This window comes from Leopardus geoffroyi, chromosome B2 (assembly GCF_018350155.1).
Source record: "Leopardus geoffroyi isolate Oge1 chromosome B2, O.geoffroyi_Oge1_pat1.0, whole genome shotgun sequence".
NCBI lineage: Eukaryota > Metazoa > Chordata > Mammalia > Carnivora > Felidae > Leopardus > Leopardus geoffroyi.
The window spans coordinates 63,690,000-63,715,354 of record NC_059332.1 but is presented as its reverse complement, the minus strand read 5'-3'; the positions used below and the strand labels follow the sequence as shown (position 1 = coordinate 63,715,354).

The window sequence follows — 25,355 nt, the reverse complement described above, 5'->3', positions numbered from 1 at the left end:
TAATTAGCTGTGCAACTTTGATCAAGTTACAAGTTACTTGATTTTCTGTGCTTCAGTTGTCTTACCTGTAGAACAGGAATAATTTTCATTTTACTTTATAGTGTTAGGAGAATTAAATGTTGTTATGCTTCAAGCATTTTCAACATAGGGGGGCAAACAGTGAATGAAGTGTTAGCTATAATGATAATGTTGATGGGGAATAATGATTGTTCCCCTTAGCTAGGCATTAGACTCTCTGCTTTGTTATCTTGTTTAATTCTCAAAAAAATTTTTTTAGGTAACTATTTTCAACCCATTTTCACCTAAGGCAACAGAGTTACAGACAGATTAACTAACTTGCCTCCAGACATACAAGTAGTAAGCTTCAGAACAAACGGAGATTCAAATCTAGGTTGGCTGTGAACCAAGGCCCCCATGAGTTCCCACATCTCTGCTTTCCAGTGAGTCCCTCTTTACCTCGGTCCTCTAAAAGCATTCACTGTATTCCTATAGCAGTTCTAAAAGCTTCCACTGTATTCCTATAGCAGCTTGCCTGAGTTTTTCTGGTGGTTTCTCCACATCCTGACTTTTTTTTCTTTTTAGCAAACTTTCCCTTGCTAATCCCTCCTTCAGTATAACCTTGTTAGTTTTGGGGACACACCCCTGGCTAGGCCTGGGCTTACAGGGCTGCCTCTCCCCACCCCTTCCCTCTGCTGTGGTTTAAAGTGTCACCAGATGCCTCTGGTTCACTCCCTTTGCTTTAAGCCCTTACAAGGGCAGGAGGAACCAAGGCTGGGCCCATAACCCATTAGTACTGGGGTGATAGTGAAGGGGTCTTGGGGGAGCACTGACCCCCCTGCAACCCCCTCATCACTGGGACTGTTGGCACAAAAGAAAACCAGTAGGGGAAATGAAGAACTTCTGGTAAGACCGTGACACTGGAAAGAATGGTGGGGAGATTGGGTTGGGGGCCCTTGAAACCAAGGGTCTGTGTTTCTGCAGTGGTGGTAAGATGAGAGGAAGTGAGGGGAGGTGGGAGAGGGGAGAAAGGAAAGCAAGAGAGATGCAGACAGATACAGACAGAGAGAGCCAGGGAAAGACAGATGAGAATGAGGCAGAAAAGAACAAGCATAAGAGACAGGAGAGACAGAAAAAGAAAGAGCTACTAAAGTGAAGAGGGAGGAAAACTAAGATGAAAGAAAACATAGACAAGGAAATAGATATAGAAACAGTGAGACGGGTAGCTATGGAGAAAGTGAGAGAGAAAAAACAACAGTCTCATGATTGTTTTAGTGTAGGAGCTGGAAACATGAGAATTCATTAAGTCTCTGAAGATTTCAATGTCAAATGGAAAAACTAAACTATAATGAGATTTGATCACCTGCATTACGTTTACCATATTTCAAAATATTTAAGTCTGGAGGGACTCCTGCTTGAGTCATTTTTCTTTTCTCTTCAGGAAAATTCCAGTTTTCTTCTTTGTCTGCAGTTTCCTGGGATCTTGGGCATCTGCAGTTGTCAAACGTCGCCCAAGTAAGGGTCACAGTTTCTGGATTTTGAAAAAATCACTTGTTTGCAGAAATGATCAGGCAGGGCTGTGGCTGAGAGAGGATGGAATGAAGTATCCATGGTCCTCTACAGCCTCACTCTTCAATCCTGCTTTAGCCATGGTTTACTCCATGGCTGGTTTTATGTGGTCAGTGATGGGTATGGAAGAGAAGTCCTGGCTGCAATCACAGTCAGCAGGAAAGCCAATCTGTGTACTCCAGTGCTTTCCACAGTGCCTACTTGGTTCATATGGTGATTGGTGATGTTGGATGGGCGGACAGATGGATGAATGGGTGGATGAATGACCCGGGGTCACAGGAGGTGTAAAGAGTGTGTTTGACGTACTGGGATGGCTGGGCCCAAACTTGTAGCTGGAAAATGCTTTTTCTGAAGTTTAAGAAGTCACTGTTGTCAGGGTGACAACAGGGTGCTCATCAGGGTGCTGGAGTTAGACAGTCACAAAAAGCCTTCTTAAACAAGCTTTCTCCCTGCAACCTTCTACCTGTGTAAGAAGTATCCAATTTAATTCTAGGATTTCTCATCGAATTAAGCGTTTAATCATTTTCATGGTTCTTTTTTTCTCATTACACTTCCCCATTCTCAGATGCTAACAATAGCCTAGTTGGAATGCTTTTTTTTATCTCTTGGAATGAATCTGTAAAATTAAAAGCATCCTATATATTTTATTTTGGATTAGTGAATCCCAAGTCTCCCCCCCAAACTCCTCCTCTATTTAACAAAGATTCTTAAGAACTCCACTCTCCAGAAGTCCCACTGAACGGGCTCAAGGCTGGCTCTGGATTCTCCTAGGAATTCTAAAATTTGTGATGTTTAAGGAATATTTTCTAGCCCAACCCACCAGAGGTTTTCCAAACAGGCATCTGACACTGTGCCATTCAGAACATTGTGCTGCTCTGATTCCAAAAGGAACAAATTCCTAATTTCCCCCAAAGGAATACTTTCCCAGTACAGACTACTAAAACAACTTTGCACCTTGCTTCCCTTCCAGGATGAGTTGAAGAGGAATGAACTATAATCCTAGAGACAAAGTAATTAAAGCCAAATACACTATAGGCAAGGTGTTTGGTATACTATTCTCCTTTAAATAGTTTTTCAGCTCTTATTATTATTGATCTATTTTCATGATCTCTGTAGGGGTTGGGGTAAGATAACATGCTGTCTCTTTTGCAGGGTTCCCTGTTAATTCAAACTCTAATGGTGGAAATGAACTCTGTCCAAAGGTTAGGATTGGCCAAGATGATTTACCAGGCAAGTAGCCATGTATCATATTGAAAACGCATGCTTTCTACAAACCTACCTGATATATTCTTTTATTTGGGAAGGTTGTGGAAAGGAAAATATAACCGATCTCATTTTAGACTTTTTATTTTGTGTCCCCTTTCTGTAGGGTTTGACTTGATTTCTCAGTTCCAGGTAGATAAAGCAGCATCTAGAAGAGCTATTCAGAGGGTAGTGGGATCAACGGAATTACAAGTGGCTTACAAATTGGGAAATAATGTAGACTTCAGGATTCCAACAAGGTATATAAAAATATTTTATCTAATTATCTGCCTAAAATGCATTTTAAAAAATGAAAAGCTGCCCAATGTTAGAGAATCTTCAATGCTTCTTAGGTTCAATGCTTCTTAGATCATGATTTTTTTTTTTAAGATGAAGGAATTTATTTACCTATCTTTAGTGTCTAAATATATGAATGTGCTTCATGTTTTCAGTATGTGATTTGCTTTTCATTGCAAGGAGAAAAAAAAATCACTGGGACCATTATACATTGATTCAGGACATGTTCTTATTACTTTGCTCTCTGTTTTTGTATAATTTGTCTGGTTTTGGCTGAAAGGACCCTCTGTGAAAAGTGCCAGGGGTTAAGCATAAATTTAACTAGGAACCACGGAGTGGTTAGAAGACTCACAATGGTGCTGTTCAAGCATCCTGGTGCTGAAATTGACCACACATCTACTGCCTGGCTCTTGGCAGGAATCAAACAAAAGCAAAACTAGAATAATGACAACTGAAGCAATGGTAGTGATAATAATTTAAAAATCCTCCACTTCATTTACCTCCGTCTCTAGAACTATATTTTTTATCCTTTAAATTATTGATAAGCGTGGTGCTTCAGTTTGTATATGTGTTGAGTCATGCCATTTTTATGAAGGAGCTTTAGGATTTCAGTTTTATATCACCTAAATACCTTATATGTAGTTATCATAATCATTGTATGTTTCAGTGTACTGCAAAAAATTGGAATTAAGATTCCTTTGATAGATGAACAAGAAAACTAAGGCTTTGATAAAAAAATTAAGCTGTAAAAGTAAACAATGATTAATTAGAACAGTAAAAGAATATTATAAAAGCTCTAAATGTTTATAATAATGAAAATTTTGTTTAAATTAGAATATTCTGATACAGTGCCAGACTGTAGATAGAAATTCATGTTTTCAACATACGAACTGCATTTTATTTTTTTCTAAATATGAGCTATGTTTTATAAAATGACAATAGTGCATTGTATCAGCTCTTTCTATAAATTTACTAATTAACATTAAATCTCATCCTGATCACAACCCTGTGGTAAAGACATTATTATCCACATTTTATGAGGGAGGGGAGTGAGCCCAGAAAGCTTAAGGTACTTACATGAGGTTCCAGGGGTGGGAGATGCTGGAACCACTGAAATTCAGTCAGAATGGTTCTTCAACCCCTACTCCATACTGATGCTGGAAAATTACTCACAGGGCATGATAACAGATACTGACTTTTTTATTTTTGCTTGTATTTTCTTTGCATGTACACAAGTGCTAGTGTCCTTAAATATCTTTAAAAACATTTTTTTCTTTCTTTAATAAAATAAACGTGATGGAAGACATCCCCCCCTGCCAATGCTGACCTAATTCTCTCCTCTGTAATTTGAAGTACAATCTGGATTGCCATTAAGTAACTCAAAGTTCAGAGACTGACCAACTTGAAGCCACATAAACTCCCACCTCCTACTCATCTTTGCTGTTGCTCTTCTCTAAGTGCTTAGAGCTGTCACTAAATATTTTTTTTAATTTTTTTAATGTTTTTTAATTTTATTTTTGAGAGAGAGAGTGACACAGAGCGTGAGCGGGGGAGGGCCAGAGAGAGGGAGACACAGATTCAGAAGGAGGCTCCAGGCTCTGAGCTGTCAACACAAAGCCTGACCCGGGGCTCTAACCACGAACCGTGAGAACATGACCTGAGTCGAAGTCGGTCCCCCAACTGACTGAGCCACCCAGGCGCCCCTGTCACTAAATATTTTTTACAGGATATAACCAATGTCTCATATTCTCTATCTCCTTGACCCCTGCCTCCACAAAGTCTAAAAACTCTGTTTTACTGGTAAAGCTTATTAAAAGTTGAAAAAAGAATTAGGCAGGAAGTAGAAAGAAATAAAAAAGAGAAGGAGGGAGAGCCAGAGGGCTGAGTCTCAAATAGGTAATAAAGTGTATTTGGGGGCAAATTGCTTACACGGTCTTTGTTTCAGTCCCTTCAGCATAAATTAGGAATAAAAATAACAGTGTCATAGATTTGCCATGAGGAGCAAATTGTTAATAAATGGAGAGGGTTGGATAGAGGCTGGCACACAGTGGTATTAGTTGAGTATTTATTCTAACTAGTGGAGAGCACCAGGAGAAAGTGTGTATATGGGAACCTTTTCTCCTTAGTGGATTCTTCCTTTTCAAGCTGCCCTCCTAGTCCTATTCATTCAAAAACCAGATGGCAAGAAAGGCAGGAACTGGAATTGCTCTCAGACCAGGCAGGGAGTAGACTGTCTTGGTTTAAAGGAAATGTCTACGCTGAAGAATATAGGTTCTGAGGGAATGAAAAGAAAACCTTAACAGAATTTGTGTGGGAGGGGAATAAGAGTATGACATAAAAAACTTATGTGATAGAGTCACAATTTGCCTTTATCTTTTCAATATTTTTGGAAGATTATGAGAATAGTTTTTTTTTGCTGCTTTTTATTCTTTATTTTACACATAATAGTATCACAGTCTCAACTCAAACTTACAAACATTTTGTTTGTTTACCTTAACAAATACAATTCTTACATGGGTTAAGGTCATAAACAAACGCTTCAAGGTCTAAAGCCTTCTTATCTTTTATTTAAACCCATGAAGTTCTTCTTTTTAAGGTACTCTGTGCAGATTGTAACATAATGAAATAAATCACTTATAGATCCAGCTTCTTCTACATTATGTATGCTGTCAAGTTTATTTATCGATGTGCATAGCATATTTGCAAGAACAGAATCTCAGGTGTTCAAAAAAGACAACAGTATGGGCTGCTATATAAATTAGACATGTGAGGACTTCGAAAAGGTCTTAAGTATACATATACATATATATTTTATTAATTTGAACACCGAAAGGAATTTTATCCTCTTATCATATTGACATTTTGTATTAGCCTGTTTAAAAGATTAATAACATGATAATCTTGATTATACTTGTATACTTACATGAACACACACATATACATAATCTTTGTGTATATGAAGAAAGAGAGCTGATGGATACACTTGATTTAACAATGTGTCTATAAAAGAATTGTTCTAGCAACCTTAGTCACAAACTCATTTTTTAAAAAAAAGTTTTTGGCATTACCTCACCAAGTCAGAGGTAAATGGGGACATTCTGTTCTAGTCTACCTTCAACATAATCTCTTTCCTCATTAAGCAGGAAAGATGAGATAAAGCATAAATTGGGAGAGATCCCTCAGTCAACCTCATGATATCTTTGCAAAAAAGTCATTTAAACAAGTTACTGCAACTTGTGGAACCAAAGCAAAATAGACTTATTTTATCTAGGGACTGATAAAATTCTATAGCCTTGTTTGGTACATCTGTAAACTAATACATTGGTAAAATACATTTACAAAAATCTAGGAAAAGAATGCTTTATGGAGAGAAGAGGACAAAATATTAAGATTTATTTTCCTTCTGTGAAAGCCTTATACCTCAACAATAACTATATAGGACAAAAAAGAAAAATAAATTCTTTAAGCATCTGGTTAAATCCAGATCATTAAGTAAAAAGAATATGAAAATAACATATTCATAATTTAAATGGATACTTATCAAATTTCACCATTCTGTGAAACTTTTAAAACTTATCTCCCAACTCCAAATTAATTGAGATCAGTTAAATGAACTGTATAAACTTCTATGCAGTTTTATAATTATACAGTAGGCAATATATTATACTGTCATCAGTAAACCTTAGCCTCTTCTCTAGAAGTTAGTCTGCAGTATGTATATCCTGAAAAATTTATAGTGAAAGGGAAATACGTCAAATAGAATCTATATTAAAAGTAAATATCAAAATAGATAGGATAGACATGTTCATTCTGGGGAAATTGACCTTGCACACACGTTTTATTTCCTTAGCTCCAAACTGAATCTTTTTTAAATGTACATGTTAAAACCTCCTGTATACTTGACAAACATTTAATAAATTGAAAACTTTGCAATAAGTATAATACATATCACTAGCGATCACTTAAGAATGTATACTAATAAAGGAATTCACCCAGTATTATAAATAAAAATTAAAGTCATTTTAGAACACAATGATTAAAAGAAGTATTTTGATGCTAAAAGGGTATTCAGATGAAAAACTTCATATTTTTGTTATTTTTATAAAACCATCTTTAAAAAAAGCGATGAAATTTGTTGATATAGTTGACCCATTTTATTGAAGGTGTGCAAAAATATGTGTAGTAAAGGGTTATGTGTTTGTTCATTCTATTGTAAGGGATGATAAAATTTTATAAAGTCAAAGTAAAGAGAAAATCTTAGCAAGTTGAGTATTTCACCTATTGTTAAACATTCTTGCAACTGAAGAAATTTTTGGTTTAGAAATTCTTGACCCCTAACAACCTATTTTAATGCAACTGGCAAATTAAATTAACATCCACTTAGCTATTTCTTCTTGCCTTTCTCTTTTTTACTTTTCACAAGAGAGGGCTATTTAACAGGAGTCTGACCTGAAGGAAGGTGAGTTGGGACTTTGAGTCCTGTCCATAACTCTTCTCAGAAATGTCAAATCATATTATTTAGCAACCAAAATGAACAGCATCTAGTTTTCCTAGCATTCCTTCCTTACTTAGGAATTTTTCTATACTGAGGAGAAAGGTAGAAAAATACAACCTTAGGGGAGCCCAGGTGGCTCAGTCGGTTAAGTGTCTGACTCTTGGTTTCAGCTCAGGCCATGATCTCAGTTTCATGAGTTCAAGCCCAACATTAGGCTCTGTGCTGAGAGTGGGGAACCTGCTAGGGATTCTCTCTCTCTCCCTCTCTATCTACCTCACCCTTGCTCACGCTATCTCTGTCTCTCTCAAAATAAATAAATAAACTTAAAAAAAAGAAAACTATAACCTTCTAGCCTGTGAGAGATGATGCTTACATTTAATAGGTTCTAATTTTTTAAAATTGCAGTCTTCTGCTTTTAGCAGCTTGGCTTCAACAAAAGAAGATCCAGGTAGTTATTGCTGCTCCAGATCACAGTTTCCACATGGACTGGAGCTGCCTTAGGGACACTGACAGTCTTATGTTGCCATTTAAAGCAATAAAAGTAGGGTCAGAGGTGCCCTGCGTGGCTCGGTCAGTTAAGCATCCGACTTCAGCTCGGGTCATGATCTCATGGTCCATGAGTTAGAGCCCTGCGTGGGGCTCTGTGCTGACAGCTCAGAGCCTGGAGCCTGCTTCGGATACTATGTCTCCCTCTCTCTCTGTGCACTCTGTCTCTCTATCAGCAATAAATAAACATTTTAAAAAAGCAATAAAAGGAGAAACAATACAGACTTAGTTGTCAGACTGTGGAACAACTGGGCTGGAGTAGAGAATTAAGAACTGGCCACCTTTCCCCTCATCATACATACAGCGACAAGCAACCTGCTGCTACTTTAACGTTATGATTTGAATTCCCTGGAAAAAAGACTAATGTGCTCAGTGTGAAGGAGCTTCTCAAGTCTGCACAGTTACTGATTCTCAAAACGCATATGTGGGTCTAGGATATAATTGTGGAGGGGACTTATGGGAGCAATTATGGACATAACAAATAATCCTAACAACATGCTACATTAAAATAAAAAAATTAAAAGCTGCTTTAATGAAATGGTTTTATTAACTAGTAGAGCTGTTTAGATTCCAAATGATCTCTTCTTTAATTTGTGGAAGAAATGCTGCCAGGAACCTTGCAAGAATATGTTTTTTGGCTGAGATGGAAGTGCTGAACAGGAGCTCTTTAGGTAGCATAAATAGTAATACTGTTGGGGGTATGTGGCATTGGGAACCCTCCTTAGCTATGAGGAAGGGTTTGTTTTTTCTAATGTGTATTTTAGGATGGCGCATTAGTGTACATGAATGATGGAGCTTCTGTGAAGTTCATGAAAGAAGAAACGGTACATAGTTTTTCACACTGTAGCCTTTCTGTAGGTCTAGAATCTAAAATAGCATAATAAGAGAATATGATAACATGCATGGGTACAGAAAACAAGAGTTTTATTTACTGTTTTAAAATTTTGCTCAGGCATTTATATCCCAGTGGCCTGCCTGAAGAATACTCCTTTTTAACTACTTTCCGGATGACTGGAAGCACACTTGAAAAGAACTGGAGCATTTGGCAGATTCAGGATTCCTCAGGGAAGGAGCAAGTTGGTGTGAAGATTAATGGCCAAACCAAATCTGTTGCGTTTTCATACAAGGGACTGGATGGAAGTCTCCAAACTGCAACCTTTTCAAATTTGCCTTCCTTGTTTGATTCCCAGTGGCATAAGATCATGATCGGTGTGGAAAGGAGTAGTGCTACTCTTTTTGTTGATTGCAACAGGATTGAATCCTTACCTATAAAGCCAAGAGGCCCAATCAGCGTCGATGGCTTTGCTGTGCTAGGAAAACTTGTGGATAATCCTCAAGTTTCTGTTCCGGTAAGTATGAAATCATACACTATGGTAGATTAAAACAAAACTAGATAGCTAAAAACTAACACTTCAGATATCTTTGACAATCATTTGAATGTCTTAAGCAATGAACAGTTATTCGCTTTTTTAAAACGTTTACTTTTGAAAGAAAGAGACAGAGAGAGAGAGTGTGTGAGCCAGGGGAGGGGCAGAGAAAGAGAGAGAGAGAGAGAGACAGAGAGAGAGAGAGAGAGAGAGAGAGAGAGAGAATCCCAAGTAGGGCTCAGCACTGTCAATGTGGTATCTGACTCAGGGCTCAATATCACAAACTGTCAGATCCTGACCTGAGCCAAAATCAAGAGTCTGACACTTAACCGACTGAGCCACCCAGGCTCCCCGAGTTATTCATTTTTAAAATTCACTCAAGCACTTACTCAAAAAGCCTTAAGTGCCTGTTTTGAGCAGAGCACATCCCAAATGGAATGGGAAATCAGAGAAACTCTCAAGGAATTGGTTCCTGGTCTTAAGGGGTTTCAAGTTTATTTGGATGATGTGACATGCCCCCCTGGAGCTCCCAGAATCCTTCAGAAGCAATGTAAGAGAAGCAAATACTGGTGTGGTACACCCTGTGTATAAACAACTAATGAGAATATCAAAGTCAGGTTAAGATGAATGGTGGATTTAGTTAGTCAAGAATTCTGTGCTTCTTTTTAAAATTTTTTTCAAGTTTATTTATTTGTTTTGAGAGAGACAGAGACAGCAGAAGTGGGGGAGGGGCAGAGAGAAAGGGAGACAGAGAATCCCAAGCCAGTTCGGGACCGTCAGCACGAAGCCCGACATGGGGTTTGAACTCATGAAACCATGAGATCATGACGTGAGCTGAAACTAAGAGTCAGACACTTAACCAACTGAGCCACCAAGGTACCCCAAGAATTTTGTGCTTCTTGAACACAATGAACCTTGAGATGGAAGGATTTGAACTGGCAAAAATGTATTCAGCTGAGGGAAAGAGCATCAAATGAAAGGGAAGTGGAGAGTAAGTGGGCCCATTCAGAGGTCTGGAGAGCAGCTGGTTTGGATGAAATTTCTATGTGAAAATGTGTGTGTGTGTGTGTGTGTATGTGTGTGATGAGGGGAAGGGGGGTGGAAGATACTAACTGCAGGGTATGAGAGATAAGGATAGGAAGCCGTATGGTGTCTGATCAACAAGAATAAAAAGCGTATAGATGGTACAATATTTACTTAGTAAGTCTTGTATGACATAAAAGTAAAGGATTTTAGAGCTCTATTCATGATTTTACTGTAGGGTTCCATGGATATAAAGGTAAGGAATTATATAATCACAGAGTAATTATGCCAACTAATACCATACAGTTCTATCATTTTGAATTGTTAAACTTTTATTGAACAATCCTTTAAAAGGATATTTTATAATATTATTAGAGGGATTTAAAAATACATCTTAGATGAAAAGTGTTCTCTGGGGGGGGGGAGGAACTAAAGAATTTAGAGCTTAATAAATAAACTGTTGAGGCCAACATTCTCTCTCAATTGGAGCTGTTAAATTCTAGTCACAAAACTCATATCATGGCATGTAGCAGGGGTGATACAGTGATTCTGAATTGTTCCTGTGTACTTCTCCAAAGAAAAAAAGGTTATCAGGCACTCAGTAATGGAATTGTTCACATAGCTTATTTTCAAGAGAAGAATTGTGATTAGTGTGAAGGGTAGTGTGAAATTTCTATATTCTGTGATGGACAGGAAGCAATTTGTAACTGCCATATTACCGCTCTGACTTGTAGACACTTGAGAAAGTATTTTTTCAACTAATGAGTTATCACACCTCAAGTGACTGGGTTAAAAAGCCAATGGGACCACTATCGTGCCATCTTGAAATTTTGTGAAGCAACACTGTTGCAGTGGTATGAGATTGGGATTAGTTTGCAGGCAACTCCAAATGTCTGCAACACCTGTGTCATTTCTGGACCATGGGTAAGGGTGGGGAGACCTTAAGGTGATTCTTTACTACAATGAACATCAATCAAGTGCTTGCAAAATTGATTGATTCATTGGCCTTGAATAACATTTCATTTGTTTTTGTAGTCTCAAGTCTTCATTTAAATTTTAGTTAACATACAGTGTAATAACCGTTTCAGGTGTAGAATTTAGTGATTCATCACCTACATATAACACCCAGTGCTCATCACAACCAGTGCCCTCCTTAATGCCTATCACCCATTTAGTCCATCCCTTGAAAAACATTTCAAACCATTATAATTCTGGATGCTAGGGTATTATTAAACTCTTTGATTGCCAAAGTGGCAAAGTCTCAATCTTACTCCAGTACATTATAGTCTAGCCAATAATGTTATAGCTGATTGTAGTTTTTCTGCCAAGTCTAGTCTCATATCACAGTGGAGACCAGTTAGGACCAGTTATCCTCTATTTTATTCTGCCATGTGCAGGCACACAACAAAGAACTGGCGGCTGGTATTACATTTTGCTTCTGGTTCACCAAGGAGATTTTCAAAGTCAGTACACTGTAACCAATGTTAAAAGTAATTGAAACAGGCATGAAAATTTTTTTTCCTTTACACTGAATTCTGACTTTCCCACAAGGAAAGACAAAAGAGACTTGAACCTAAAGCTTCATTAAAGTTTCATATTTGGTGATCGAGTAGTGGTGGTGGTAATAATAGCTAAAACAGGTCAGAGTTACAGGCCAAAAAAAAAAAAAAAATCCTACTTACATCCAAGGACTGACAGTGACAATGTCAAACTCAAACTTGTCACCAAAATGTATTCCTCAATTTTTACTCTATATTAGACAAATAGAAAATTCTATGTAAGAAAAGCCCATTTACGCTTTTTAAGCATCCTGATACCCTTAATATGCCAATTTAAAGTTTCCAAAATGCTTTCATTGCCACTAACCTATTTTATCCTTGCAACAATTTTATAAGATAGCAAGCACAGATAGGATTATCTCCATTTCTCAGTTGAAGATGTGACCTCAAGTGGGCTTCTTGACTTGTAAAAAACCATGTTAGGCACAAAATATAATCTACCTATTTTCTGCTGTGCCAACTAACTTTCCTTTGAGAAAAGGAAAAATGTATAACCACATATTATTCCTTATAAAGCATTTCCTCACTTTCATTTTAGAAAGCATTTGTGATTTGCATAGATTTTTCAGAATTTACTTTGTGGGATGAACAAATAAATGTTTCTTAAAGAAGGAGGATTGTACAGTATAAAATATGTTCTCAGACATGTACTTGTTTATTAATTTAGTAAACTTTTATCATGTGCCTATATACTGGCTATACAAACTTAAATAGATCATGGATCTTGTCTTCTTCAGTTCAGTCTCTTGAGGGTGATGGGTTGAGATAAGTAAACAATGACAGTACAACATATGATAAGGGCCATGATAGTGAATGGAGAGGCACTGGGAAAAAGCTCCTCACTCAGATTAGGCCAGGAGGCATGAGAGTAGACGTCAAGCATATTTACTGTAGAAAGTGATATCTAGAGGAACCCTGGGGATGAATAAGTATTATCCAGGAGAAGACGGAGTCCAGTGTTGTAGGCAAAGAGGCTCTCATTTGGGAATTCTCACACTGATCAATTCTTCCCTTTTCAAATATTATTAGTCTTCTCACACTGCTCCTTACATTTTAAGACTAAGAATAGTCAAATACTCATATAAATCCTCAGACAAAGCCCAAGTGCCCACAACTTGTCCTTAAGCCTTGGTTTTATTCTTGTTTTATGTTTTGATTTCTCACCAATTGACTGAAATCTGAAGTTGCTGGCCATTACTGAAGATCAACAGTGACCACAGGTCCCTCAGAAGACTTAAAGAGTGATGAATAGTAGTATCCATATATTCTGGGTGGTTAAAGTATACTTATAGAGGACCCTTGTCTCCATTTGGAGAGAGCAAATATTCAATATTGATGTCTGAGAAATTTTAAATTAAAGTGAAGTGTGCCCAAAACATAAGAAAACAATTAGGAACACTGTATTTTTCAATGTTTCTTCATGAAATTAGATTCATTCTAATCTTTGACACTCTGGATTAATTGAATACCTTTTTCAGGATCAACACGGGCTTTTCTCTAGTAAATACATCAAAAGCAAACATCCCTTCTAAAGTTATTTACAGATGTCAAAAGGTAGCCTTAAGAACTGCATAACAAAAAATGCAATTGGAAACAACATTTGATGGAGCACAAATGCTAAAAGACTCTTTTATATTGTACTTGCTTGTGATTTTCCCCTATCTATCCTATCTTGTGTCTCTTTCCCTTTTCTAAATTGGAAAAGGAAACCAATTTCAAGAGGTGTTCATAAAGCTTGCAGTATAGCTGCTCACGTGATCTACAACTCAAACACCTTCTCATCATTCATGGTTATTTAGTGGGCTCAGAGCATTTTATATTTTTTCCCAGCGCACTGCTGTAATACATTGTTAGTTTGATTTTAAAGCAATAAATCCCGTATTTTCTATTCTCCTTTGTGCCCATATTTTAGGATGGTGCCATTTATCCCACTGCAAAGCTCAGTTTCCTGGCAGCATACCATAAAAACATGTTATTTTATGACAGGTTCTTTATTGTTTGTTGTCAGTATGATTGCCTAGGAGAGTTATTTGGTACAGCTCTATTAGAAAACAAAGTTAGCCTTTCTCCCTTTTCAGGGATGTGCACTAGGGGTTTGGGCTTAAGGAAGGATACAAGTTTATGTGGTTTCACAAATACATGATTCAAAACCTTTTTATCTTACCTATGCATATTCAAAATAAACCAAAGTGGAAAATAATCAGAAGATATGATGCCTTTCAAAGTATATTTCAAAAGTGCTGCTCTATGTTATTTTTGTTAAAATCAGAGAGAATGTGAGAGCAGATAGAAAGAACTGGCAGAACTAGTGACAGAGAAACTGTCCTTTATTCTGCTCTATACAATTAAATTATAATAGCCCCCACATGCAGAAACAATGCAAGTTTCATAAATGATAACATGGGAAAATCAACTATGAGGTTGTGGATAATATTATTTTGGTATTTAAGAAATATTGTAGGAAAGTTATGTTTTCAGTGATTTAAGAGATGCATACTATTGCATAATATCTAGACTATTAAGTTTGCTTACTAAGTTGTTTTCGACAAGTACATCTTCTACAAATACTCTTTCACTTGTAAGTACGAAATAAATACAAAAGAAATGGTTATGTTAACAATATATATCCATAGGAAATACTTTTTATAACACTTTGGGGTGATTTGACTGGAATACTTTTGAATACTGACTGTGAAGACAATTTTTGGAGACAAAAACTGCTGTATTATAAACTGTATTAACAGTATCAGCTGGATTTTCCACTAGGTGGCGATGAAATGAGGAGTACACAGAAAAAAAAAATCTGCTAACATAGAAGGAGCCATAATTGGAGGAAGGGACTATCGATAACTAGAATAAAAACTAAATAACGGTCAAAGTTGCTTTTAATGGAAAATTGAAAACACTAAAATTTTTTATTGGCCTCAGCTATGCCCATACTGTTGCAGTTTTTAAAAAGTCAGTGCTGTTAGTTTGTCTGTTTCTATTAAAATGTGTGTGGGCTAAGATCATGAAGAAATCTTTGTTACGTAGCCTGGGTGGTTGTAAGGCAAGAAGCTAATTCAATGGCATTTTTCCTTCTCTTTGTGTTAATCTCTGTGTTTGGTTTCTTTGGTTATAATGTAGTGTCAATAGAATCATGGACTTTCCAAGCTGGAGGAAACTTTGATTGTATCCATTGCAAATCTCTAAATTTACACATGAAGAAATTGAAACCCAGACAGAAACTGAAAGCCAGACAGGGGAAAGGGTTTGCCCCCAAGCCATAATCAAATGAGAAGATAAATACTATCAATTCTTAATTCACTGTTTCTTATTCATCTTTATATATTCACTAATTAACATCTGGTAACTATTTGTTAAACATCTCTTAAGTTATAGACAGAAATTAAAGCTCCAATGGAGTTTACATTCATTTGGGGGAGGGGAGATGGACACAAGGGTATAAATGAGTAAATGTATAGAATGCTCAGTGTTCATAAATATTATGGACAAAAATGAAGCAGGAAATTGGATGCCTGGGGAGAAGTCCTCATTGACAAAAAAACATCTTAACAGATACCTGAAGGGGTTGGGGCTATTAGCATATGACTCTCTGAGAGAGGAAGGTTCTGGAAAGAGAGTATGGAGTGAAAAGGAACTGATGTTGGTGTTGTGTGTTATGTTTGAGGAGGGCATGGAGACCAATGTGGCTGGAATGAGACTGAGACAAGAAGGCAGTAAGCCTGGAGAGGTAACATGATGGAGTGAAGGTGGGGAAATTGCCTTAGCACTTGGCTTACATGCTGTATGAGATGGGAGGGTATCAGATGGTTTTGGATAGATAAGTAACATGTTGTCATCTTTTCAAAGTGTCTCGTTGGCTGCTATTTTGGCAATATAATGTAGGGGGAAAGAAGGACAATGCTTAGGGGTACAACAAAAGGAGACCTTTAGAGACTACTGCAATAGCTCAGGCAGGGCTGGTCTTGGTTTGGAATAGGGTAGCAGTGAAGGTGGTGCAGGGTGGTCAGATCCTGACGCTTTTATTTTTCTAAATATTATATACACACACACACACACACACACACACACACACACACACACAGGGACGCAGGAGCAGAAAGAGAGGAGGACAGAGGATCTGAAGCAGGCTTTGTGTAGACAGCAGAGAGCCTGATGTGGGGCTCAAACTCAAGGACCAAATGGTGAGATCATGACCTGAGCTGAAGGCAGATGCTTAACCAATCGAGTCACCCAGGTGCCCCAGATCCTGACCCATTTTGAGGGTAAAGTAAACAGAGCTGAAGTGTAAGAGAAAGGAAAATCAAGAGTGACACCAATATTTTTGGAGTGATTAATCAGAAGTATACAGTTGCCATTTATTGAGATGGGAAAGACTATGGGAAGCACAGTTATCAGTGAGAATATCGACAGTTGGTTGGGAACATCTAAGTTCAATCAGGATTTTGATCACTATTAGACACCTAAGAGAAGATGCAAGCAGGCAGTTAGGTATGTTCTTCTGGAGTTCAACAGGCAGGCCCAGCTGAGAATAGAACTCTAGGAGTTGTCAGCATATATGTGGTATTTATTTAAAGCCATGAAACAAGAGGAATCACTGAGAGACGAATGCTGCAGAGAAGTCATAGAGCTGGACGGTGAAACAACTAACACTTAGAGGTTGCTGAGATGAGGGAGGTTCAGCCAGAGAGACCAGGAAGAGTAGTGATGTAGGAGAGGACCAGGAGATGGTGGAAATTCAGGGACTCTGAAAGTCAAGGGAGAACAGAATTTTAAGGAGGATAGAATAGTCAACTCACTCAAGTGCTTGTAGATAGATCAAATAGGATGAGAACTGAGATTTGACCACTGCATCCAGAGACCCACGACAGTGACTTTGTGAAAAGACCCATTGGATTGTTGGGGGTGAAAGCCCAGTTGCAAAGGGTCCAAGAGAGAATGGAAGGGAGAGGAATTGGAGGCAACAAATTTAGACAGCCAGCGTTTTAACTGGAGGGAAGCAGAAAACCAGATGGCAGCTGAAGGGGGATATGGTATGAGGGGAAGATTTGTTTTTCTTAAATGGACAGACAGCTCAGGATGCCTCACCATAGTTCAGAGTTTAATACTTCTTTATGTTCTACTAAAGTAGCCTCTTTTTGGCTCCAAGGACTGGGCATTTATGACCACATGAATCCCCTTGAAGTGCCCTTTTAAATTAGGCCACCTTTCTCCATCCATTTCCCTGGTGCAGAAAAATCATTGATGACAGTCCTAATTAGCTATCCAATCCTACTCAAATTCCTTAGCTTAGAATTCAACAGAGGAAAAAAAAAAATCTAATGTCTATTGTTTGCCACAGTGAGTCTGGTCCCTACTCTATACATCACTTCCTCCTCTTACTGTCACCTCTTCAGAACCCTGACCTGACCTTTACCCTCCCATCTCTGCTTATGAAAATTGCAACTGCTCTTCAGGGCCTCACTCACATGTTACATGTTATATGATCCCCTTGTTGATGACCTTAGCCATGTTGCACATCAACTGCAATAGTATGTATTGTCAAAAGCAGTTCTGGCCTAGATGCTGCCCTATGTACTCAACATTTTTGTGTCTTTCACAGTATCTCTCGCAAAGCACATGAATGTGTTATATAAAGATATGTTGGATAAAAAGATGAATAAATTACTACATGCCAGGTCTGCTAACTCTATGTTTACTGCTCTTTCCTTTCACTGCTCTGCCTTTGCCCTTGGTGTGATTCAAATGACTGTCACCTACTCATATTTAATGACAATTCCTAGCACTGTGTCTGGAACTGCATGGCCTAGTCTACAGACAGTTGGGGAAATTTCTGATTTCGAAGCAACTCAGAACCTCCTGCTTAGCAACTAGGAAGCTTCGCTTGGAGGAGGTCCCTTATGATGGTAGAAACCAAATTTTGGTCGTAAACTGAAAAGAAAAATGAGATCTCAGAAGTCAAGTATTGCTTTAAATCTTTGTTGCCATTGAGTAGACGAAAGCTTAAAGAAATATTTCTCCTGTTAAAAAAACTTTATCTTTGAAGAGCTAGTTTTTAGGGTATTTTGTACTTGTAAAGTTTAATCATAATTCAGTATGTAAAAAATCAAGCCTTGTGCCATTCTCATTAATTTCAAATCAAGTTCTATAGTTTGTCACTAGAATTCTCTTAGGAGGAAAAGGTAGTTGTCTGCTATTAGTTTTTGCTTAATTTTTATGAAGAGCTTAAATACGTTAGTAATCTTTCTCAACAACCTAGGAAAATAAGTAGAAATCACTAGCACTATTAAAAGAACAGAGAGTTGGGGCCAAAATTCCTTGTGTTTTTTTTTTTTTGTTTGTTTGTTTTTAAGTTTTTTATGCTTATTTATTTTTGAGAGAGAGAGAAAAAGAGAGAGAGAGAGAGAGAAAAAGAGAGAGAGAGAGATAGAGAGGACATGAGCAGAGGAGGGGCAGACACAGAATCAGAGGCAGGCTCCAGGCTCCAAGCTGTCAGCACAGAGCCCAATGAGGGGCTCAAACTCATGAAACGTGAGATCACGACCTGAGCCAAAGTTGGATGCATAACTGACTGAGGCACCCAGGCGCCTCCAAAATTCCTTGTTTTAACATGTTGTCTGCTGGGCACTACTCATAAGCATTTTATGTTGAGAAGGATGAATTATGGTAGGGCATTTATGTTCTGTTTAACGGATTAAAAAAACTACCCTTCTTATTTCTCAACTTGTATTTTTCTCAAGTCTTAAAAACTGTAAACTCATTAGGGAGAGGAGAATATCTTTGGTTTTCCCTAGAATGTTTCCCTAGTGCATGCTTTATATTTGGACTTCAAAAATCTTGACTGAAAGACTAAATTAAAATATTCGTCACATATACTTTGTCAGTGGGTATTCAAAGACAAGAATGATTCCAGGTACGAAAATGAGAAACGTGTGGAAATCAGCATTTTAGATGTGTAATGTAAGTGACTTTTAGTAAGGAACTCTGCCAATCTTCCTTCAAAATAATTAACATGCAAATTGGAATTCATATTTCATGCCAAAAAATGGTTGTTGTAAAGATGATTATTAGTGTGTGGGTGGTGTTTATGTGGCTGCACAGATGTGTTCAGAAACCTCTGATCTATGTGGCACTCTGAACAACGCAGCCTGTATTCACAGTTGAATTATCGTTCACTCCCCTATTATCCTGTGCCACAATTGCATCTTGCATATTTAAACAGGTGTACCAATTTATCCAGAGAATTACATTTTTGAGAAACCAGCTTAATGAATTACTTTGCATTTACAATAAGTAACTTTAATGAACTATCTAAACAAAGGATATATGTTTCCTGGTTAGCCATATAATTAAAGTTTCTCAGGGTGATTAAGTTATGGATTATTTTGAGAATCAAAATATCACACATATACAATGCATGCCTTATGCGAGTTACCAATTCACAAAGGACTATGTGAATAAAAGTATTTGAATGGTCTTTCTTATTTTGAGATTTATGGAGGGGAGAGACACCTTTTCTTATTCTGGTAATATTTTTATCTAATCATTGAACAAAAAGAATTATAATCTTCTTTCCTATTTGATATGTTATTATACACATGAATATGTAACTGCATATAGCAATAATTGTCAGTTTTTGGAGAACCATTAGAAATTTGCTTCTGGATGTATTTCCATAACAAGCAAATAGGGAGAGGTCTGACTTTTTTTTTTAATTTTTTTTTCCCCACGTTTTTTAAAATTTATTTTTGGGACAGAGAGAGACAGAGCATGAACGAGGGAGGGGCAGAGAGAGAGGGAGACACAGAATCGGAAACAGGCTCCAGGCTCTGAGCCATCAGCCCAGAGCCCGACGCGGGGCTCAAACTCATGGACTGCGAGATCGTGACCTGGCTGAAGTCGGACGCTTAACCGACTGCGCCACCCAGGAGCCCTGAGGTCTGACTTCTTATGGAAGTTTCTTAGTCTTGTTCTGAAGTTTTCTACCAGATATTGGAAATAAGCTTACAAAGTTTTGATTTGTAGATCACTCTTCTTTTCTATTCATCTTTAATTTTTTTTTAATGTTTTTATTTATTTTTGAGACAGAGACAGAATGTGAGTGGTTAGGGGCAGAGAGACAGGGAGACACAAAAGCAGAAGCAGGCTCCAGGCTCTGAGCTGTCAGCACAGAGCCTGATGTGGGGCTTGAACTCACGAGCTGTGAGATCATGACCTGAGCTGAAGTTGGACGCTCAACCGACCGAGCCACCCAGATGCCCCTATTCATCTTTAATATGAATGTTCAATCACCAAATTCCTTGGTTATTGGCTTAGAAAATTATGGCTTTTTCTGGAGTTGGGATATATTCTTGGGGGAGGACAAGGAGGGGGTTGGAGAAGGCCCTTATTTTACAGTCAGGCACATTTGGAATGCTAGCTCTGTCTTTTGCTAGCTGTGTGACCCGTGGCAAATGATTTAACCTCTCTGCCTCACTTTACTCATGTGTGAACGGCTTCAAAGAGTTGTTTGAGGCACAGCTAGGTATTTTAGTAGTCATTAAGGCAAATGTTGTTCCATTCTTTCTTTTATCTATTAAAATTTCTACTGCAGTTTAGAACAAAATCAAAATAAAATGATCCCAAACAGATAAGACTAATCTAATAAAAATAAAGTATTTGATTAAAGTGATTTTCTTAACTGTAAGATAATTATGTGGCTTGGAAAGCAGTTCCTTTGAAGGATGTCAGTAAACTATTGTTAAATAATTCATACTATGAATACACAGATATTTTTCATACTATTTGTAGAGAACTTTCTGTCTTAAAATATGCCTTGGTTTAGCTCTCACTTTCTTTTCATCCCACTTACCTCATTTTTCCAGATATCCATGTTTTCTGGAGAAAAGCTATGGTAGGGTTGAGAGCAATGAGGACAGTTAGAATCATCTAACAAGAGGTGCAGGAATCTGAAAGCTTAATGTCTTACTTTTACCACTCTATAAAATGGAAAACTTCCTTTTGTTTAACTTTCCCTTCCTTATGGGTAGGAAGGATGGACTTCATCCTTCATCCTTTCCAATTCTGATCTTCCATTCAGTACTTCAACTCTGGATGCTTCTGTAACGGTGGAAAAAAATGTATCTAATTTAATGCTAGATCCAGTAGATCTAGAGTCCATTTGGCAGGTGGGATGGAGTGTAAATCACTACTGGATGAAAGAAAAGAGATAATGTTTTAGATTTGGGACCCTGATACTTAACTAGGCATTTGCATAAAGCCAGGAGAATCAACTGACCAAGAAATATGGATCTGAGATGACTAGCAAAGAGCTTCCTCAATCTAAGAAGACGGGCCAGCATGATGCCATAATGCATGGTGGTGTACATCTTTTTTTTTTTTTTACCTTGTCACCCGAGGCCTTCAGCTTCAGACCTGGTCACTCTTCCATTGTTCTGTTTCTCTCCTGCTCCCTTCTTATTTCTCCCTTAACACCTGCTAAAATGTAAGAACTTGTCAGGGCACATTTGACATAACACCAAATGTCTTCTATTATCTTGTTTTTCCCCTGAGTTCTAGATTTCCCTCTCAATTCCTCCATTTCCAATCCTTCCAATTTCCATTTCAAGCTGTGAGTACTCCCTGGAGAATTTATTCTGTAGCATGCAAATTTTTTCTAGGACTGGATTTTCTTTCCTCTTCTTTCATCCTGGGTGCCACCTCTTTGGCTGTCTCTGTCTCTAATCTTCTCCCGTGTAAACGCTTAGCGCATGTGTGCAGTGTCACTCAGTAGGCCTGGGTTCCAGTCCAGACCCTCGCACAGGCTTCTGACTTGGACAGTTCTTTGTTCTCTCAAAGCCTCATGTGAATAGAAAATCTACATCTTGAGGATGTGGTAAGGACAGAAATGGAAATTCAATGCCAGAGGGCTCTTTCCTGCCTAAGGCTATGCTGGAGTAATGCTGGAGTATTGCAGAGCTACTGACATCTACATTCAATAATCTGAGAAACTTGGGAAGAGCTTCCAACCCATTTCCATCAGAAAATCTGTATTCAGGGAACAAGACTACTGGTCCACTGAGGTGAACCAGTCCAAGCTGGTCTCCACCCATTTAACAGTCGGACCACACTTACAAACTTCTCTCTCTCTTAAATGACCTGCTTGTGTCCTCCAAGAGAATGTGAACTGTATGCTGTCTTTCTCCAGTTTGAACTTCAGTGGATGCTGATCCACTGCGACCCACTACGCCCGAGGAGAGAAACCTGCCATGAACTGCCAGCTAGGATAACTGTGAGTCATTTGACCACCTGCAAAGGTCACTGCCACCCAGCCTACCTCTCACCACCTCCTCAAACACCCCACCTCCTCATTCTTTTTCTAAAGAGTTCAGGCTTTACTATACGGACCAGATAAATTTCAAGGAAGCACAGGTCCCACCCACAGCCTGGCAAGTACAAACTACCTCGGGGGTGTCTGGTTCTACTTTTGGTGGCTTACGACCCTCACTCCTCCTCCCCAAACACCTTTCCAAGAACCCTTGAGGTCCGTTCGCTGCCCACAGTGGACCAGGAGAGACTACACTTGGGCAGACCCGCAGAGGCAGAGGCAGAGGCAGAGGCAGAGGCACGCGTTCAGGCCTTGCCAGTGAGGCGGCGGGGAAAGGGTTAAGGGGGACTGTTGTCATTCTATCCGTCCTCCAGCCGCAAGCTCTCCTCCAATCCCCAGGACCCTCTCCAGAGCCATTCATAAACAGGAGTAAAGTACGCCACCCGGGCCAGGCACCTTAGCAAAGACTACTCCTGGGGGCGCTTTTTTTGTGTGTGGGGGAGAAGTGCCACTTAATGCGTGTGACGGGTCCGGAAGCCTAGCGGGGCGGCAGGAGACACAGTCCGTGCAGGGGATTAGCAGAGGGTGGCGGGCATGGCCTGGACAGCAAGGGATCGAGGGGTCCTAGGATTGCCACTGCTGCTGTCTGGGCTCTGCTTGTGCTTGGCTCAAGTAAGTTGTGTGCGAGTTTGTGGGGTGGGGAGAGCCTTCTCACTTTCTCCCGGTCTTTTCCTTTCCAGGTCATCGAGACCACCGACCAGGTAAGCGGAGGGCGAGATGTGTTTGCAATTTTCAAGTGCACGCAGGGAAAAGTGGAGGAGCAGCCGTCGCGGGAGGTTGTGGGGAAGGCGCAGAGCTTTCCCTGGGCTCTGCAGCCGCGTTCTTCCCGCAGCCTTGAGCACCTGCAGCGAGCACCCTCGGAGTCGGGGACCCTAATGACCCTCCGGTCATCTAGGAAAGGCGTCTCCTCCTCGACCGGGCCCCAACACTGCAAACAGAAGCTCTGAAGGCCATGACTTGGGACCGGGGTTTAATTGTTAGCCTGGCTGCTTCTTAATTCCCCCACCCCGCCCCTCTAGGACGCAGTCAAGGGCAGGCCTTGCTGGAGAAGGCGGGAATTCAGGCTAGCTGCGTTAAAGCTCCCTCTCCCGCTCCACCAGCCGGTGGTGGCAGCACTAAACCGCGAGTCCTGCTAGCGGTGCCCGCCGCTCTGGGATTGGAACCGAGCGGCCATGGCTGGCATCAGTCAAAATTTCAGCAATTTCCCGAAGGCTCTGGCATCTCCTCCCTCCCGCCGGGAGAGGACCAGGCGGGGGCGGGTGAGCCCAGCCGAGGTTTGAGGTTTCACTTACAAAGACCCCATTGTAACCTGTCTGGTCATTGGAGTTTAGAAAAACAAAGTTTTCCTTGATGAAAGAAGCTCCCCCCCCCCCCACTTTCTTTTTCTTTTAAATTAGAAGAGAAAAAAAAATTCCCACATTCCCTAAGCTACATGCTCATACTATTTTCAGAAGCCAGTATTCCCTCTAGCACTATCAAAGCTTAGCTGTTTGTAAGCTGTTTAGCGTCAGTCTCAAAGTTGGTGTAGTTTTAAAGCAAGGTGCAATGACCTTATGCAAGAACAGTGTCACTGCAGGTAAATCTGAAATGAGGCCAGGCCCTCCCTGGGTTTCAATGCTCTTTTGCCCCACTCCTCCCCAGTTTTCCTCCAGTATTCCCCCTCCCCCCAATTTTCACTGGAAGTAGAAAGATTTACAAAACGATCCGGTTGTGTAAACAAGGATCAAAGAAATCTATCTGAGGTGGAGCGCCTCCATTTTGGGCAGTTCATTTTGGCCAAAATACTGACCCTCAATTACTAATCAAATCGAGGTATTGAATGACCACCATTTTCATTACTGCATCCCTTAAAAAAAAAAAAAAAAGGCGTCAGGTCTTCCCTTCTTCAAGACCGCCTTTTGGTTTAATTTTAATGCGCTCTGTTGGGGTGAGGCCCTGTGACCCCAATGCCCACCTTAGGGCTTGCATCTTGCTCTGAATGAAGTCTCATTCAGAACGTGGTGGAACCAGAGAAACCTGCGGTCGCTTGGGAATTTCATATATGTTTACCAGGTTTCAAAACTCCCTGCTCCAATGGGAAGTGTCCTTACCGCGTGGAAGTGGGGGCCTCAGAACATTGCATTCAGTTTCTCCTTGTTGCCCAACGTGCTCCATTAACCAGTATATGCTGTTTTTGTCAGAGAGGTCCCCCAGGCCAGCAGGGTCCCCCCGGGCCTCCGGGCCCCCCTGGAGTTCCGGGCATCGATGGCATCGACGTAAGTTTCTATTTCCAGTTCTCTGTTCCTCCAGTCCTGCCTTTTCCTACCCTTTCTCCAGCGGGATGGGTTTATTTTTGACAGGGCTAGATGCCCGCCACCTAAAGGCGGGATAGGACTAGAGTGAGAGCTGGGGTTGGATCCTAGAAGCCTGGAGATTTTCAGAGGGATGAGGTAGACATGCTCAGTTGTCCCCGTTGGTCAAGAATCTCCACCATTTAGCTTTACCCTGTCCCCCTCCCCGATTTGTGCGGTGAACACGCGTGGGAGTCTCCCCGCGGGCTCCCTAGCGCCTCCCACTCATGGACTACTCTTATCTTTTCTCCTACCCCTCTAGGGTGACCGAGGTCCAAAGGGTCCCCCGGGCCCCCCGGTAAGTTAATCAGCGCATTCGCGCTTCCTTTCCTTCCTTTAGACGTGGTTTGCACCACGTGAGCCCCAAGAGTCCCAACTTGGTATCTTTCTCACTCACTGCCTCGCCCGCTCTCCGCTCAGGGTCCTGCTGGAGAACCGGGCAAGCCAGGAGCTCCGGGCAAGCCAGGCACTCCGGGCGCGGATGTGAGTAGGCGTGGGTGCACGGGAGCGCGCGCAGTCCGGGACGCGCGCGCGCGCGCGCGCGCGGGGTGGGGGTGGAGG

The 25,355-nt window shown here is 40.0% G+C and overlaps 1 protein-coding gene and 1 long non-coding RNA gene across 2 annotated transcripts in view; one reads left to right on the top strand and one right to left on the bottom strand.

Annotated features, from left to right (window-relative positions):
* Positions 1–874: 874 nt before the first annotated feature.
* Positions 875–25,355, top strand: part of COL9A1 (collagen type IX alpha 1 chain) — an 88,983-nt gene continuing 64,502 nt past the window's right edge. The window contains exons 1-10 of the mRNA XM_045498679.1: positions 875–903; positions 1,439–1,512; positions 2,719–2,796; positions 2,936–3,068; positions 9,099–9,495; positions 22,285–22,368; positions 23,145–23,165; positions 24,645–24,719; positions 25,057–25,092; positions 25,215–25,277. Coding sequence (XP_045354635.1) covers positions 890–903; positions 1,439–1,512; positions 2,719–2,796; positions 2,936–3,068; positions 9,099–9,495; positions 22,285–22,368; positions 23,145–23,165; positions 24,645–24,719; positions 25,057–25,092; positions 25,215–25,277 — 975 coding nt within the window. The 5' untranslated portion in view covers positions 875–889. The remainder of the gene's footprint in view (positions 904–1,438; positions 1,513–2,718; positions 2,797–2,935; positions 3,069–9,098; positions 9,496–22,284; positions 22,369–23,144; positions 23,166–24,644; positions 24,720–25,056; positions 25,093–25,214; positions 25,278–25,355) is intronic.
* LOC123608581 lies at positions 16,369–24,667 on the bottom strand. The gene is made up of 3 exons (XR_006717315.1): positions 24,555–24,667; positions 21,484–21,575; positions 16,369–16,845 (listed from the first exon to the last, which is right to left on the bottom strand). It is a non-coding gene; the product is annotated as an uncharacterized LOC123608581 (long non-coding RNA).